The sequence below is a fragment of the Canis aureus genome, chromosome 5, assembly GCF_053574225.1.
Source record: "Canis aureus isolate CA01 chromosome 5, VMU_Caureus_v.1.0, whole genome shotgun sequence".
Lineage (NCBI taxonomy): Eukaryota > Metazoa > Chordata > Mammalia > Carnivora > Canidae > Canis > Canis aureus.
This window is the reverse complement of record NC_135615.1, coordinates 601,701-617,962: the sequence shown is the minus strand read 5'-3', so window position 1 is coordinate 617,962 and position 16,262 is coordinate 601,701. Positions and strand designations below refer to the sequence as shown.

Here is a 16,262-nt window from a genome sequence, read left to right as displayed (position 1 = left end):
AATGTGTGGGAAATATCAGAAAGGGAGACAGAACATAAAGACTCCTAACTCTGGGAAACGAACTGGGGGTGATGGAAGGGGAGGAGGGTCGGGGGTGGGGGGTGAATGGGTGATGGGCACTGAGGGGTGTACTTGACGGGATGAGCACTGTGTGTTATTCTGTATGTTGGTAAATTGAACACCAATAAAAAATAAATTTATTATTAAAAAATAAAAAATAAAGGGTTAAAAAAATAAAAAAAATGTAAATGGTCTAACAGCTCTAATCAAAAGATAAAAGGGTGGCAGAATGGATAAGAAAAACAATATCCATTGGGGTCACGTTGGTGGCTCAGTGGCTGAGCATCTGCCTTTGGCTCAGGTCATGATCTCTGGGTTTTGGGTTCGAGTCCTGGATCAGGCTCCCCACAGCAAGCCTGCTTCTCCATCTATGTCTCTGCCTCTATCTGTTTATCTCTCATGAATAAGTAAAATATTAAAGAAAAGAAAAACAATATCCATCTAAAGATGCCAACAGGAGTCTCACTTCAGACCTAAAGACTCATAAAGATTGAAAATGAAGGATTAAAAAAAAATTCACCATACAAGGAAAAGCAAAACAACAACAACAACAACAACAACAACAACAAAACAGTCCAGGATGGCAATACTTATATCAGACAGGACAGACTTTAAAACAAAGAGAGTAGCAAGAGACAAAGATGGTCATTACAAAATAATAAAGGGATTAATCCATAAGAGGATATGGCAATTATAAATATCTTGATCATATGCTATAAAACTAGAAATAAATCACAAGAAATAAGTGAAAATGTCACAAATATATGGAGACTCAACAACATACTACCAAACAGTCAACAGGGTAATTAAAGGAGAAATAACAAAATGCATAGACACAAATATAAATGACAACACAATGGTCCAAAATTTTGGGAAGGCAGCAAAAGCAGTTCTAAGAGAGAAATATATAGGGATATCAGCCTACCTCAAGAATCAAAATAAAGCTCCAATAAACAATTTAACATGTCTACGGAACTAGAAAAATCCCAAGTATTTTTCAAAGAACTACAATAAATAATACTGAAATTTGTAGGAAACCACAAAAGACTGAATAGCCAACACAATCTTGAGAGCGAATAACAAAAGCTAAAAGTGTCATGGTTCCAGATTTCAAGATATATTGCAAAACTGTACTAATAAAAAAACTATGGTACTGGTACAAAAAATCAACACATAAATCAAAAGAACAAAAGAGAGAGTTCAGAAACAAACATAGGATTAAATGGTCAATTAATCTATGAATAAAGAGGCAAGAATATGCAATGGAGAAAAGATAGTCCTTCGATAAATGGTGCTGTGAAAATTGGATAGCTACATGAAAAAGAAGGAAATTAGACCACTTTTTAACACCACACACAAACTCAAAATGGATTAAAGAACTCAACATAAGACCTGAAACCATAAAAACCCTAGAAGAGAGCACAGGCAGTAATGTCCCTGGCATCAGCCATAGCACTATTTTTCTAGATATGTCTGCTGAGGCAAGGAAACAACATCAAAAATAAACTATTGGGACTACGTCAAAATAAAAAGCTTTTACACAGCAAATATAATTATCAACAAAACAAAATGACAACCTACTGAATGGGAGAAGATATGTACAAATGATATATGTAATAAAGTATTAATATCCAAAATATATAAGGAATTTATACAACTTAATACCAAAAAAAGCCAAACAATCCAATTAAAAAATGGGCAAATGACATACATACATTTCTCCAAATACATATAGATGGCCAACAGACACATGAAAATATGTTCAACATCACTAATTATCAGGGAAACGCAAATTAGAACCACAATGAGATATCACTATAAACCTGTCAGAATGGCTAAAACCAAAAATACAAGATACAAAAAGTTTTAGCAGGACATATAGAAAAAGGAACCCTCTTGCACTGTTGGTGGGAATGCAAGAGGAGCAGCCACTGTGGAAAGAGTATGGAGGTTGCTCAAAAGCTTAAAAGTAGAAATATCTTATGATCCAATAATGCACTATTATTTACCCCCAAAACACAAAAACACTAATTTGAAAAGATGAATGCACCCATATGTTTACCACAGCATTATTTGTGATAGTCAAGATATGGAAGCAAACTAAATGCCCATCAATAGACAAATGGATTAGAAAGTATTATGTATATACATACACACACACACGGAATATCATATAGCCATAAAAAGGAGGAGGTGTGCCATTTGAGAAAACATGGATTAACCTAGAGGGTATCGTGTGAAGTGAAATACCTCAGACAAATACTTAAGTGGAAGTTTTTAAAAATGAGTAAACAAACAAAAAGCAAAATGATATGCATAAATCCGGACCACTAACTGGTGGTTGTCACAGGAGAGGAGTGTGGGGTGTTGGGCAAAATGGTGAAGGGAAGTGTGAGATATAGACTTCTAGTTATTGAATGAGTAGGCCATAAGAATGAATGCCCAGCGTGAAGAATACAGTTAAAGATGGTGTAAGAAAAAAAAAAAAAAAAAAAAAGATGGTGTAAGAGCAGTGTGTCAGGACAGGCCGTAGCTACACTTGTGGTGAACATAGTATAATATATGGTCTTAAAAAATATATATATATATATTTATATTTATAAAAAACATATATATATATATATATATAGTCTTGTTGAATCACTATGTTGTACACCTGAAGCTAATGTAACCTTGTGTGTCAACTATATATACATACATAGCTCCTGAAAAATCCTTGGATTTTTCTTTTAAACAAACATTTAATGAGCACATTACCTGCTGGACTGACACTAGCTAATTTCACCTACAATATCACAGCTAAGTAAAATCTTGGTTATTTCTGCTCTCACCACAACTCTGTATACTTATTATTCAATGAAGGAATATCTCTGGTCGCTGAAATTGGACCCAATTTTTATTATCTTAACTACACCACAAGCACAATCTGATTTTACCTTCTCAAGCCTGAATGTCATTGGAAAAAAATAAAGCCTAGAAGAACCATTGGATAAAAACAGAGTACTGCATGTATAACCCAAAATTGGTTCCACACACCAATTTCTATATTTTTGATTCATAACTAAAGGATTCCTTGGTTAGTTCTCTGTTCATCTGAATGCGAAACAGCTCCCTTGCCAAGGTGATTTTCTCCTGGCAACCAACTCTTGAGTAAATATCAGAAGGATACTAGTTTGACCCAACTTACAATTCATCTGATTAAATTTGAAGTGGGTGATCCATTATTAAATAAAAGTCGAAGAACCTTCCTTCCATTTCATTTCTTGTGATTACATGCACCTGCCACATGGCTGAACAGCAAAATAACACTCTACATATAGCAGACTAGTTCTCATAATTTCCGCCTGTGTCTATCTGGACAAATCACCCTTTTCAATGTATTCTTTAGTGAGTCATATACAACGTATATCTATGATGGCTTTTTAAAAAGCTTTTATTTATTTATCTGACACAGAGAAAGAGAGCATAAGCAAGAGGAGTGGCAGGCAGAGGCAGAAGCAGGCTTCTTAGTGAGCGGGAGCCCAATGCAGGGCTGGATCCCAGGACCTGAGATCATGGCTCGAGCCCAAGGCAGATGCTTAACTGATGCAGCCACCCAGACGCCCCTCTATCATGGCTCTCAAGATATTTAGGTTGAAACAGCGCTTTAAATAAGGGAACAGAGAAATTCAGTACATGTAAAAAAAAAAGTTTAGCCAGGAGTGGTAAGGAGTTCCTCCCTGTATATTACATCTAGATCTATTGGAGCAAAGAGAAAAAGAATATTCGACCCTCCTACACATGACAGGCTGTATGATATATTAGAAAGGGAATGAATGTGAATTAATTGGAAACTGCAGATTCCATTCCAAGCCCCCATCCTGCTGTGCACCATCTATTTGGCCAGATATAAATAACAACCTCTCCAAATGTTTTATTCATATTTGTAAAACTGATAAAAAAGATCCTGACTTACCCACTTCAGGGAATTGCTAAGGGAATCCAAGAGATAATAGAAATTGCCTTCATAAAATCTTAAAAGCCACGTAAGCATTTAAACCCACCATTCCAAGTTTTCCTTTTATTTATTTTTTTAAGATTTTATTCATTTATTCATGAGAAACACAGAGAGGAGAGAGAGAGAGAGAGAGGCAGAGACACAGGCAGAGGGAGAAGTAGGCTCCTCACGGGGAGCCTGAGGTGGGACTGGATCTCGGGACTCCAGATCAGCCCCTGGGCTGAAGGCAGCGCTAAACCGCTGAGCTATCCGGGCTGCCCCCAAGTTTTCCTTTTAGGAGAAGGTAGGTGAGAATCACAGTAAAGAATATTTCAGCAGGAGTGAGGAGACCTAGCTAGACCTCTGGCTCTGCCCCAGAGTAGCTGTGTGATTCTCCAACACAGCATGCACCCTTCTCGAATTTCTGCTGCTTACCTATAAAAGGTGGAAAAGTCTGATGGAATATTTAAAAATCACAGATTTTAGAACCTGAACATTTGGCAGAGTACCATATATTGCGCAAAACTCTTTTTCCCTCCAGATTTTTTATTTCAAGAGAAAAATGACTTAAAGTCAGAGGGACCTGTAGCTGCTGCCAATGCCATGTGTCCACCTTTAGAAATTTTAATCACAGATTATTGGAGGTAGTCAAAGAGGAAAGCAACTTAACATGCTTTGGCACAACCTTAATTGCATGATAAATGTACTTCCAAATAACTCTGACCAAATTCCACTGGCTTTTAATTCAAGGATATAGTGATCTTTCATATTCCTTAGACATTCTGAATGCATCTTAAATACACATTACGAAAGCCATTATCTATACCTGAAAAGGCTTCCTGCTGGAAAGATTGAGGCGTTTCCTCATCCATCTGTTGCCTTGATTCCCAAATATCTGCCACAGCAGCTGTCTCTTGTGTTACTCCAAACTCTCTGGTAGATGGCCAGCCTATAAATATGCTTTCCAAACATGTGGTAATATAAGCGGAAGGTGCAGCCCCCTGCATCGGTGGCATTGAGGACAGGGCTGAGGAAAGTAGCTCTGTTTTGGAAAACCTGTGGCTCCGAAGATTCTATGTAGAGATAGTGTCCTTTAGCTGTGCCCAAGGTATGAGCCTTCATTGGCCCTGTATTAAGTGTTGAAGTTGGACCGTGCTTCCTGGTCCAATCAACGTCGTCTTCTGTATCTTGTTCCCAGTTACAGATTCCATTTTCAAAGTTACATTGGAACTCAGGTACTGAAATTGGCATGAAATAACAACAAAAAAATAATTAAGGACAAAAAACATGATTAAGAATACTTGTTGATATTTGGCTCCTGCCAAGGTTAATGATTTTAATGTTTTTTAAATGCGACACTAAAAGTTTTTAAAAAGTGAATAAATCCTAGATTTATATCAAGTAATAATATTTTATAGACTGGGGGGGGGCATTACTTCAGCCATTATTTTCCAAATGCCTTTTATACCCATCCTTCACCATTTCCAGCACTATAACTTTATGCAAATGATGAGGGCACCATGACCGACTCAATACTATAAACTTCTGGCTCAGTCGATTTCAGCCTTAGCCAAATGTCCCAATCACCAGTGAATGTTAAAAATCAAAACAAAACAAAAAACATGAAGTTCCAGAACTTATCTTAAGGGATGTTGATTTATTTTTTTAAAGATTTATTTATTAAAAAAAAAAGATTTATTTATTTTAGAGAGAGAAAAGGGGGGTCAGGGGACAGAGGGAGAGATAATCTCAAGCAGGCTCTCCACTGAGCACAGAGCCCTACAGGGGCTCAGTCTCACAACCCTGAGATTATGACCTGAGCCGAAATCAAGAGTTGGATGCTGAACCAACTGAGCCCCCCCAGCCCCCCCGGAGATGTTGACTGAACTGCCACAAATAGTGCGGTTGAACATCAAGATAATTCATTATCTCCCTTGGCGATTCTAACATGCAGAACTGAAGAGTCATACTTTAATAGAGTCCAATCTTTCAGAATCACCTGATGTGTACAGCATAATTGCTTGCTCCATGGCGAAGCTCCATACCAGCACTACCTGGTTAGATATGGGGGACCGAGCAATCCATATTTTTAACAAGTATTCAACATGATCCTGATGCCAGCATTTTCCAGACCTCAGGCTGAAAAACTCCTCCCTTTGGTTTCATCTTGCCCCAATTCCACATTTCCCTCCATCAGTGCCAGAAAGACCATTCTTCTGCCTTCCATGGCAATTTATCATTTTCTTCCTGTACATACATGCTCATTTAATCCAAACTGAAATCTAAGCTCTTCTTTCAAGCTTTACCTTTCCCAAGTTAAATTAACTTCCTGTTTGTCCCTGGCCAGCCTTTTCTTAGCATACACCACCTTCCCCACTTGCCTTAAACACCTCACTCCTCTCTCCTTCTCTATTTATGCCTCCTGTTGTGCTGCGGGCTCTTGGCAGCATCTCCTGAGAGGCAGTCTTTTCTTCTCACTGGATTGCAGCTCCTTTGAGCTGGAGCTTTTAAGCTTAAAACTCCTTCCAGGCACTAGAAGAATTCAAAGCACTTATAAAGGATTGACTAGCCCCTCGTCACCTAGCTTATCTACCACAATTTCCAGAATATAGTAATGTAGTCATTTTCAGGATGTGAACATTTTGTTGACAACAAGGATTTGTTTTTAGAATAAAAACATTTAGCATTATTTGGGTAGAAGGAACAGGAGTTAGAATTAATGCATAGTTTTACATTTTAGCTTCATTCACCGAAGTTAATATTTTTTAAACATATAAATGTCAGCTGTCCTTTCACTATTCATCTTAGTAAATGCACTTGGTGCCAAAGGGGAATAAATATTCTGAAACAATAAATATAAGCAAATGTGGATAAATGCAGCCGGGCTAGAACAAATCATCTGTCTTTGAAAACTACGGAACAGGAGCTTAGAACTAATGATGGGAGCCCAGTGAGTAAATGTCAAATGGGAGATGAGCTTTTGTTTGATATTTCCTCACTTGTGACTAATCAAGCCCAGCTGTGACGTGAACTGGGGACCCACAGCATACTCTCCGGGTGTCAATCTTTGGCTGTGGAGCAGAAGGAGAATATCAAGCTGCTAAGTTTTTTGACATAAAACTGGCACTAAAGCCAACAGATTTTGATATTGCCTGTCTTCATATTGACTGTATGTTCAATCTCTATTTTGAAAGGGAATGCACGTAGCTCCACCTTCAAATAAAAAACCCTATCTCTAAACGTAGGAAGATTTAGGAAATAAAACATAGATTTCTGGATGCCTAATGCTTTCTATGGAATCCAGGAACACATTTATATGGAAAGCTGCGAGAGAAACTGACACTCTGATACCACTACTGTTCTCTTTCACTAATATTTAGTCACAAGTAGTATTTTGATTATTATAGTTGTACTGACATAACTCCATCTAAGTTAATAGTAGTTTTAAGGATAATTTGCTTTTTTTTTTTTTTTGAGGAGTGGGCTTCGGAGAGCTTCAGAAAGATGAAAAAGCTTTCTAAAGCCACAAAAATAAATTACCTTGGGGACAAGTTACACTTCTTATGTTAGCCATTGTCTAAATTATCAACTTTATTTATATCCACTCAAAGAATTAGTTGTGTAATGAGATGCATGGTAATTCTGACTTCAATCCACCTGACTGTATCAAAGATCACATATATGCAGCATGCTGTACAATAATTTATATGGAAGTTTCTTAATGCAGTGTTTCCTATGATGCACCAAGCATTTTATGGCTTCACTTTGGTTTATAATTAGCCTCTCAATGTAATAGGCATATAGCTTGAATTTTAAGAATTGTTGCTATTTCTGGACAAAGAAAGATGCAAATTCTTTTTCTGATTGATTTTGTAATTGAAGTAAAAAACAGCTATAAGCTTCTGATTCATTTTCAGGAGCAAGTGCAATGGGCACTACCTGGTGCTAGGTTTATTAAATTATAAAATGTATACAATCATCAGATACCATAAACTTTCTGGTAATTTAAACCAGAAACTCAAGACTTACCTTTGACACAGCACTCCCTGCTCCCTATAGCCAAAACATCATCAAATGTCCCTCCTAACTATTTCCCCAAACATCAGTCCCTCCATCTCCATCACTGCCGCTGTGATACAGGCTGCCCACCCCTCCTCAGTGGATTATCGCAATGGCCTCCTGATGGGTCTCCCAAATCCACTCTCCTCCAATCCACTTATCACTCTGTATCTACACTGACATGTTTTAATATGCCAATTTTATTATACCACTTTCCTTCTTAAAAACCCTCAAATGAAGAAAAACTTTCCTAATATAGACTATAAATATCTGCAAATCTGGCCTCCTTCACATTTCTGTCCTTATACTGCACCCTATCTCTCCTTCACCTCCTCGCTCCTACCGCACTGGCTGGCCTCCATCTGCTACACGGTCACATATCAGGGCTTTTGCATATATATGCTTTGACTTTTTTATTTTCAGATCTCAGCTAAGTCATCTCCTTTAGAAAGTTTAATACCATTATTATAAAGTCACCGCACTCCTCTCCGTATCTCCCATCAAAGCTTCCAGTTTGTATTTTTAAAACAATATTTGAATAATATCTACTTCTCAATTAGACTGTAAATTCCATGAGATCTGAAACTCAGTCATTGTGGTTAGCACTTTATCTATAGTATCTAGTTAATAAGTCCACATAACAAATATCGGTAACCTGATTAATCAACCACTCATCACGGTCGTCAACTCTGGAACAATGTTTCCTGTCTTTGCCTTGATTGGCTAGAAAACAGTGAACAAATCAAGATCTCCACTGTAAAAATACGATGGACCAAAATAATAATAATAATTAATAATAATAACAACAACAACAACAAAGCACTTACCACAGTCAACCTCATCAGTATGATCACCACAATCATCTACCAAATCACATAACAGAAGTTTTTCTATGCAAGCCTTGCTGCGTCGACAGCAGAAAAAGTCCGGCTCTTCACAGCTCTCTGCAGGAAGAGAAAGGGTACAATTTTCAAATCTGATGTCATCAATAGCTGAGACTCCATCATAAATGCCAAGACTGACTTTATCTAGTGACAAATGGAAGGGCTGAGTAAGGCGTCCAAGCTGAATAGTGGCCTGTGACCACTGGTTGCCCTGGTTACACAATACTCTCCAGAGTACTGTAGAGTCGTTGGAATCTTCCACATGTAGCTGTAGCTCAGCTGCTCCCACTGACAGACCATGGTCATAAAACCTGAAAAAGAACAAACACAAGGAATGGAAATGATTTATTGCATAGACTAAATATTTAACTTATAGGCTCTTCCACTCAGTCAACCGTTGATTAATAATTAGCTACAATGGACGCCTTTATTTCTTGCAGTAATCATTGCTGCTCATATGCGAGAGCTTATCTGCTGAGGTGCATACTCTGGCTCCAGGACCCTGGGAGCCTTTCTCAAGGAGTCCCATCTAGAACAGAGGAGGCAGAGTTAATTAAATTATAATCCACTGTTGGAGGGAAAGAGTCTCTTTCATCTAAAGAAAGAACACAACAAATACTGATAATGTGCTTCTAAGTAAAATGCTAATTGTATAAATATAACAGTACCTATTTTTAAAGGCAAACCAAGGGCAAATCATAAAGTCTAACAAGTGCAGAAGTACGCCTGCAACCACCGGGTTGCTGGGGTAGCTGACCACAGTTTCTAGTATTTACCAGAAGGAAAGTATGCATCCAGGTCCTGCCTGGCTAAACGTTGGGCTCTGGAGTTTGGCAACTTGTGACAAGCTTCTGCTTTCTTCAGAATGAACATAAAATGCCCTATTGAGATACAAATACAAATTGTAAGTTAGCCGACTGAGTTGAGGCACCTGCCTCTTAACCTTGTACTAAGCTCTGTGTCTGACTAAAATTAAGACTATACAATCAAAAATCAATAAATATGATGAGTCAAATTTGCTCTTATGAAAACTAAACTAGTATCTACCTCCAGGTTGAAAATCATGCAAAAAGTTAATAATTTAAGTGAATTCAGCCAAAAGCATATCTATACTCCCTCCCCACCACCCTTAAAGGAGTCATTTCACACTAACAACATAAACGTAATTGACACTATTTAGCTATTTGTCACACTATTTGTTGCAGTAACATAGAGCTTTAAATGCTTATCTTTCTCTTAAGAGGCCTGACCAAGGGTGAACAAAAGCCTCTCCTTGCTTATTACCTTCAGTTGTGTTGGGAGTATGATCCCTAGGATGTGACTCCTAGGATGGCTCTCCGGAGTATTCATATACTTTAGAATCGTAAAGCTCAACTGAAATACCTTGTTATACTTCTCTAAGTACATTAAAGGATACATTTGAGGAAAAAATGGATCCTATCTGATCTGAAAGAAATAAAAACCAGAGTTGTGCTTTCCATACTGAAAAATTAATAAAGCAGAATTATCAATTTAAGAAATTACATTTTTACCAAATAATTTTTCAAAGAAACAGCATTATTCAGCTATATTGAGTATAGAATTGCCAAGGTCTACCTAATTTATTCGATACTCATGTTATTTCTCTGCCACTATGACATTATTTGGAAGACTTCATTGTTCCTACAGATTATTTTATACTAAAATATGAAAAGTAGCTACTTCAAAAAGATTAAAATTTGAAAAACCAAGATTATTATAATTAATATTACGTTCACCACCAATTTTGTAGAGCTTAATATTTCCCAAAGTATTATATGCATTGCATAATATTTATAGGGCAGAATAATTTGACCCACTTTTCAGGAAATAGGTAAGAAATAGTTAATTTCCACAAAGCCATTAGAAAAGAGGAAGAGAAAGACAGGACTGAGAAGTTATAATAATAGTATGAATTATAGCTAATATTTAATAGATACCTATGTCATAGACCCTGTACTAAACACTTTATATAGATCCAACTTTCACAATAGCCCAAGGAAGAAAGGAAAGTTCAGGGAAGTTATTAATCTAACTAAGGTCATAGAGTTAGGAAACTATGTAAATGGATTGAAATCCAAAGATTTTTCACTTCAATGATAATTATGACAGGTTAGGGGAAAAATACTAAGAATATTTAAAACTACATTTTTATAGGCCATCTCTGTTTATAAATACATAATATATAAATAACTCATAAATATACCTAGATTTCAGTGGTTTCAAAGTATGTAGTTGCCATTTCAATCCCTGAGAAAGTAATGCTTTTGATTCCTTTTTCAGACAATTAAAAAAAAACAAAGGGGGACACCTGAGTGGCTCAGTGGTTGAGCATCTGCCTTCGGTGCAGGGCATGATCTCAGGTCCAGGGATCAAGTCCCACATCAGGTTCCTGCGGGGAGCCTGCTTCTCCCTCTGCCTATGTCTCTGCCTCTCTGTCTCTCATGAATAAATAAAATCTTAAAAAAAAAGGATCCAGGAGTTCTTTTACGAAAATACAGAAAGAAAACAAGTTATTGCTACTATGGAATAGCTATCACACATAGTTCCCTGGAAAGGGAGCCTTATTGTCTATTGTCTGCTATCCAAGGAGATACCAATGTAGAAATAAATGAATATACTAATGGTGGTAAAATTTCAGAAACCACTGTGGCAATTTTCTAGTTTTATTAGATAAGATCCATCAAAGACAGCAATTTTTAACAGATGCTTTGCTGCTAAAATTTAAATATGCCTATCTAATATACTGTGTTCCCAAATATTTAGATTTCTATACACATTTTAAAAACTCACCTCAGCTGTTCAGAGATGTAATAAACCAGCTGAAATTAATTTAGCTAGCTGTTAACCAAATATACACTTCATAAGAACAGCTATTAAAAATTCTGTATGTCGGGACGCCTGGGTGGCTCATCAGTTGAGCAACTGCCATCAGTTCAGGTCGTGATCCCAGGGTCCAGGATTGAGTCCCACATTGGGTTCCCTGCAAGGAGCCTGCTTCTTCCTCTGCCTAAGTCTCTGTCTCTCTCTCAGTGTTGTTCATAAATAAATGAATAAATAATCTTAAAAAAACAGTCTTTTCTGACTTAGAGATATAATATTCTGGGTAAATTTTAACAATTGAGGTTCAAAGATTGTTCACTTTTCTGGAGCCTCACTATTGACTTTCTTAATTATCATCATTATCAGAAACAGCATAATTTGCAAGAACCATAGTTATCACTACTTCAGGGTTTATTGTATACCAAGCTTTGTGCTAGAAGCTGTTATGCTCATCATAGGATATCTGTTGACATAGTTTCTTTTTTAATTTTTTAAGATATTATTTATTTATTCATGAGAGAGACAGAGAGAGGCAGAGACATAGGCAGAGGGAGAAGCAAGATTCCCACAGGAGCCTGATGCAGGACTCGATCCCAGACCCCAGGATCATGCCCTGAGCCAGAGGTGGACGCTCAACCACTGACCCACCCAGGTGTCCCTGACATAAAGTTTCTAAAACTTATTTGTCTATTTCTATTTCTATGGATATGAGTAAAAAACCTAGTGACTCTATAGCAGCTTTTAATTATTTTCAGTAAAATTACTCTTGTTGCCACTATTAGTTATATAAATATAATTATAGTAGCTACCCCCAAAGAAAGGATGTTAGGGGATATTTGGTAGAAAGACACACAGGCTCCTACACTATCACTGTCACGTTGAGAGCTTTTCACTAGGAGAGAAGAAATTAAATTTATGTAGGAGCCAAGGAACCTTGGCAGGGTGATGGATACAGAATCAGATGGTTTTATATCAGACTCACTGTTAGAACTTCTTTGATGGTTTGAGATGATTCCTACAGAGAATCATGTATAAGAAATAAACATGAAATGAGCAAAGCACTGGAGCTGATAATTTGGGTCTCATGCAAAGACTTAAAAATTTAAAGAAGGGTACTCTTTGATATATACCCAAAGGAGCCCAAAACACATCCACACAGAAACCTGTACATGGCAATTCCTAACTGCCAAAACATGGAAGCAAAAAAAAAAAAAAAAAAAAAAAAGTCCCTCAATAGGTGAATGGACAAACTGTACTATACCCAGACAGTGGAGTGTTGTTCAGCACTAAAAATAAATGAGCTATCAATCCATGAAAAGCCATGGAGGAAACTTAAATGCATGTTACTAAGTGAAAGAAACCAGGCTGAAAAGGCTCCATACTGTAGGCTTTCAACTATTTAACATCTGGAAAAGGCAAAAATATGAAATGAGTAAAAGGAGGAGTGGTTGCCAGAATTTAGAGGTGGGGGGAAGGCTGATGAGGTGATTCACAAGAGTATTTTCAATACAAGAGCAATGTCATGAAAATACTTTGTATGATACCATATTGACAAATAGATTTTACCACACATTCTTCCAAACCCACAGAATGTATCACACCAAGAGTGGACCATACTGGGCTTTGAATAATTATGATGTATCAGTGTCGAATCATCAGTTGTGACAAATGCCCCCCTCCCCTGCCCGCTGGGAAATCTGATGTAGGAGATGCTCTCTCTCTCTCTCTCTCTCTCTCTCGTGTGTGTGTGTGTGTGTGTGTGTGTGTGTTAGGGCAGGAGAGGTATGTGGGAAATCTCTACTTTTTCCTCAACTTTTCTGTGACTTGAAAACTGTTCTGAAAAAAAAAAGTCCTAATAATTAATTAGTTGAGCTGCTGAAGAAAAGTCTGAGCTAGCAGAGGTTATTTCATGAAGTTTAAGGAAAGAAGCCATCTCTATGACATAAAAGTGCAAGGTGAAGCAACAAATGCTGATGCAGAAGCTGCAGCAAGGTATCCAGAAGTTGTAGCAAAGAGAATTAATGAAGGCAGCCACACTGAACCGCAGATTTTCAATGTAGATTAAACAGCCTCATAGTGGACGTTAGGACTTTCATAGCTAGAGAGAAGTCAATGTCTGGCCTTAAAGCATCAAAAGACAGGCTGACTCTCTAAGTTAGGGGCTAATGTAGCTGATGACTTTAAGCCAAAGCCAATGCTCATTTACTGTTATGAAATTCCTAGGGCCCTTCAGAATTATGCTAAATCCCTTCTATCTGTGCTCTATAAATGGAACTGCAAAGCCTAGATGACCGTACATCTATTTATGACATGATTTCTTGAATGTTTTAAGTCCACTGTTGAACTGACTGCTCAGAAAAAAAAAAAGATTCGTTTCAAAATATGACTGCTCACTAACAACGCACCTGGGCACCCAAGGGCTTTGACAGAGAGGTACAGTGAGATTAATGCTGTTTTTCTACCTCTAATACAACATCCATTCTGCAGCCCATGGATCAAGTGGTCATTTTCAACTTTCAAGGCTTAATATTTAAGAAACACATTTCATACAGCTATAGATGCCATAGATACTGATTTCTCTGATGGATGTGGGAAAAGTCCATTGAAAGCCTTCTGGAAAGGACTGACCACGCTAAATGCTATTAAGAACATTTGTGATTCGTGAGAAGCATTCAAAATATCAACAGAAATAGGAATTTGGAAGAAGTTGACTCTAAACCCCAGGGATGACTTTGAGGGGCTCAAGACTTCAGTGGAGGAAATAACTGCAAATGGGGTGGAAACAGCAGGAGAACTAGAATTAGAGGTAGAACCTGAAGTTGTGACTGAACTGCTGCAATCTCATAATAAAACTTGGATGAAATAAGTCAGTTAGAAAAAGATCAATACCATATCATCTCTCTTATATGTGGAATTTAAGAAATAAGACAGATGAACATAGGGGAAGGGAAAACAAAAAAAGAAGCAAACCACAGGAGACTCTTAGCTACAGAGAACAAACTGAGGGCTGCTGGAGGGGAGATGGGTGAATTGGGTGATGAGTATTATTGGTTGCACTTGTGATGAGCACATGATTTTATACATTAGTAATGAATCACTGTACTCTACTTCTGAAACCAATATTGAACCACATGCTAACCAACTAGAATCTAAGCAAAAACTTAAAATTTTTAAAAAAGTACTAATGCCAAAAATGAAGGCTTTAAAAGTGGGGGGAAAAACTTGAACAGATTAGGAGTTGCTTCTTATGGATGAAAAAAGAATATAATTTCTTGAGACGTAACCTATTCCTACTCCTGGGAAAGAATCTGTAAAGATTGTTGAAATGGCAATAAGGGATTCAGAATATTACATAAACTTAGTTGATAAAGCAGCAGCAAGGTTTGAGAAGACTGACTCCAATTTTGAAAGAGGTTGTACTGCGGGTAAGATGCTATCAAATAGCACCATATCCTACAGAGAACTGTTCATGAAAGGAAGAGCCAATTGATGTAGCAAATTTCATTGCTGTCTGATTTTAGCAAATTGGCACAGCTACTCCAACCTTCAGTGACTACCACCCAGACCAGGCAGCAGCAATCAACGTAGAAGCAGGACCTTCCACCAACAAACAATTATGACTCCTTGAAAATTTGTATGATAGAATTTTCTAACAATAAAGTACTTTTTAATTAAGGTATGTACATTGTTTCTTTAGACATAATACTACTGCACACTTAACAGGCTAAGGTATAGTGCAAACATAATTTTTATATGCACTGGAAAAGCAAAGAATTCATTTTATTGTGATACTTGCTTAGCTGCAGTGGTCTGGAACAAAAACCACAATATCTCTGAGGCGTAGCTATGATAACTACTTGCTTAGCTGCAGTGGTCTGGAACAAAAACCACAATATCTCTGAGGCGTAGCTATGATAACTGTAAGTCCACTAGGTTAACTCTCCCTGTTTATCTCTCTTTCTTGCTAGATTTCATGACCCTCCTTGAAAGTTACATGAAGGAGGACAAAAGTTATTTGAGTGTTCTAGTACATTGAGGTTCTACTTTATTTGATTTGATTAAGCAGAGGTTATTATAAGCTTTAAATACATTAAAACTATGCATACTATTTTAGAATATGTTCTCTACTCATCGTATTTCTTTGAGCTTCAGGCTTTTTCACGCATTCAAAAGGAGTTATAATAATTTTGGAGTTGTAATGTTAAAATAACTGTAGTCTTCATCAAAAGTTAATATTCATTAGTTATTTAAAGCATAAAATAGTCAAATATTTGTAAAAGTACCATGAAATCAAAAAGACTGCTATATGAATAAATAGATGAAATCTTTTAAAGGAACACCAATGCACAAACAGTAACACTTTACATTCAAAATTATTGCATTTGAAGTAGCAATTATTAATTACATTATTCTACACATGGTTTTAAGGATCTCCTGTAATC

General features: G+C 37.1%; 1 protein-coding gene and 1 long non-coding RNA gene across 2 annotated transcripts in view; one reads left to right on the top strand and one right to left on the bottom strand.

The window, feature by feature from the left end:
* Positions 1-16,262, top strand: part of LOC144313593 (uncharacterized) — a 40,606-nt gene that overhangs the window by 12,621 nt on the left and 11,723 nt on the right. The gene's annotated exons all lie outside the window — the stretch shown is intronic.
* Positions 1-16,262, bottom strand: part of LOC144314977 (MAM and LDL-receptor class A domain-containing protein 1-like) — a 49,739-nt gene that overhangs the window by 31,738 nt on the left and 1,739 nt on the right. The window contains exons 2-3 of the mRNA XM_077899682.1: positions 8,923-9,336; positions 4,863-5,274 (exon numbers count right to left, since the gene is read on the bottom strand). Coding sequence (XP_077755808.1) covers positions 4,901-5,274; positions 8,923-9,336 — 788 coding nt within the window. The 3' untranslated portion in view covers positions 4,863-4,900. The remainder of the gene's footprint in view (positions 1-4,862; positions 5,275-8,922; positions 9,337-16,262) is intronic.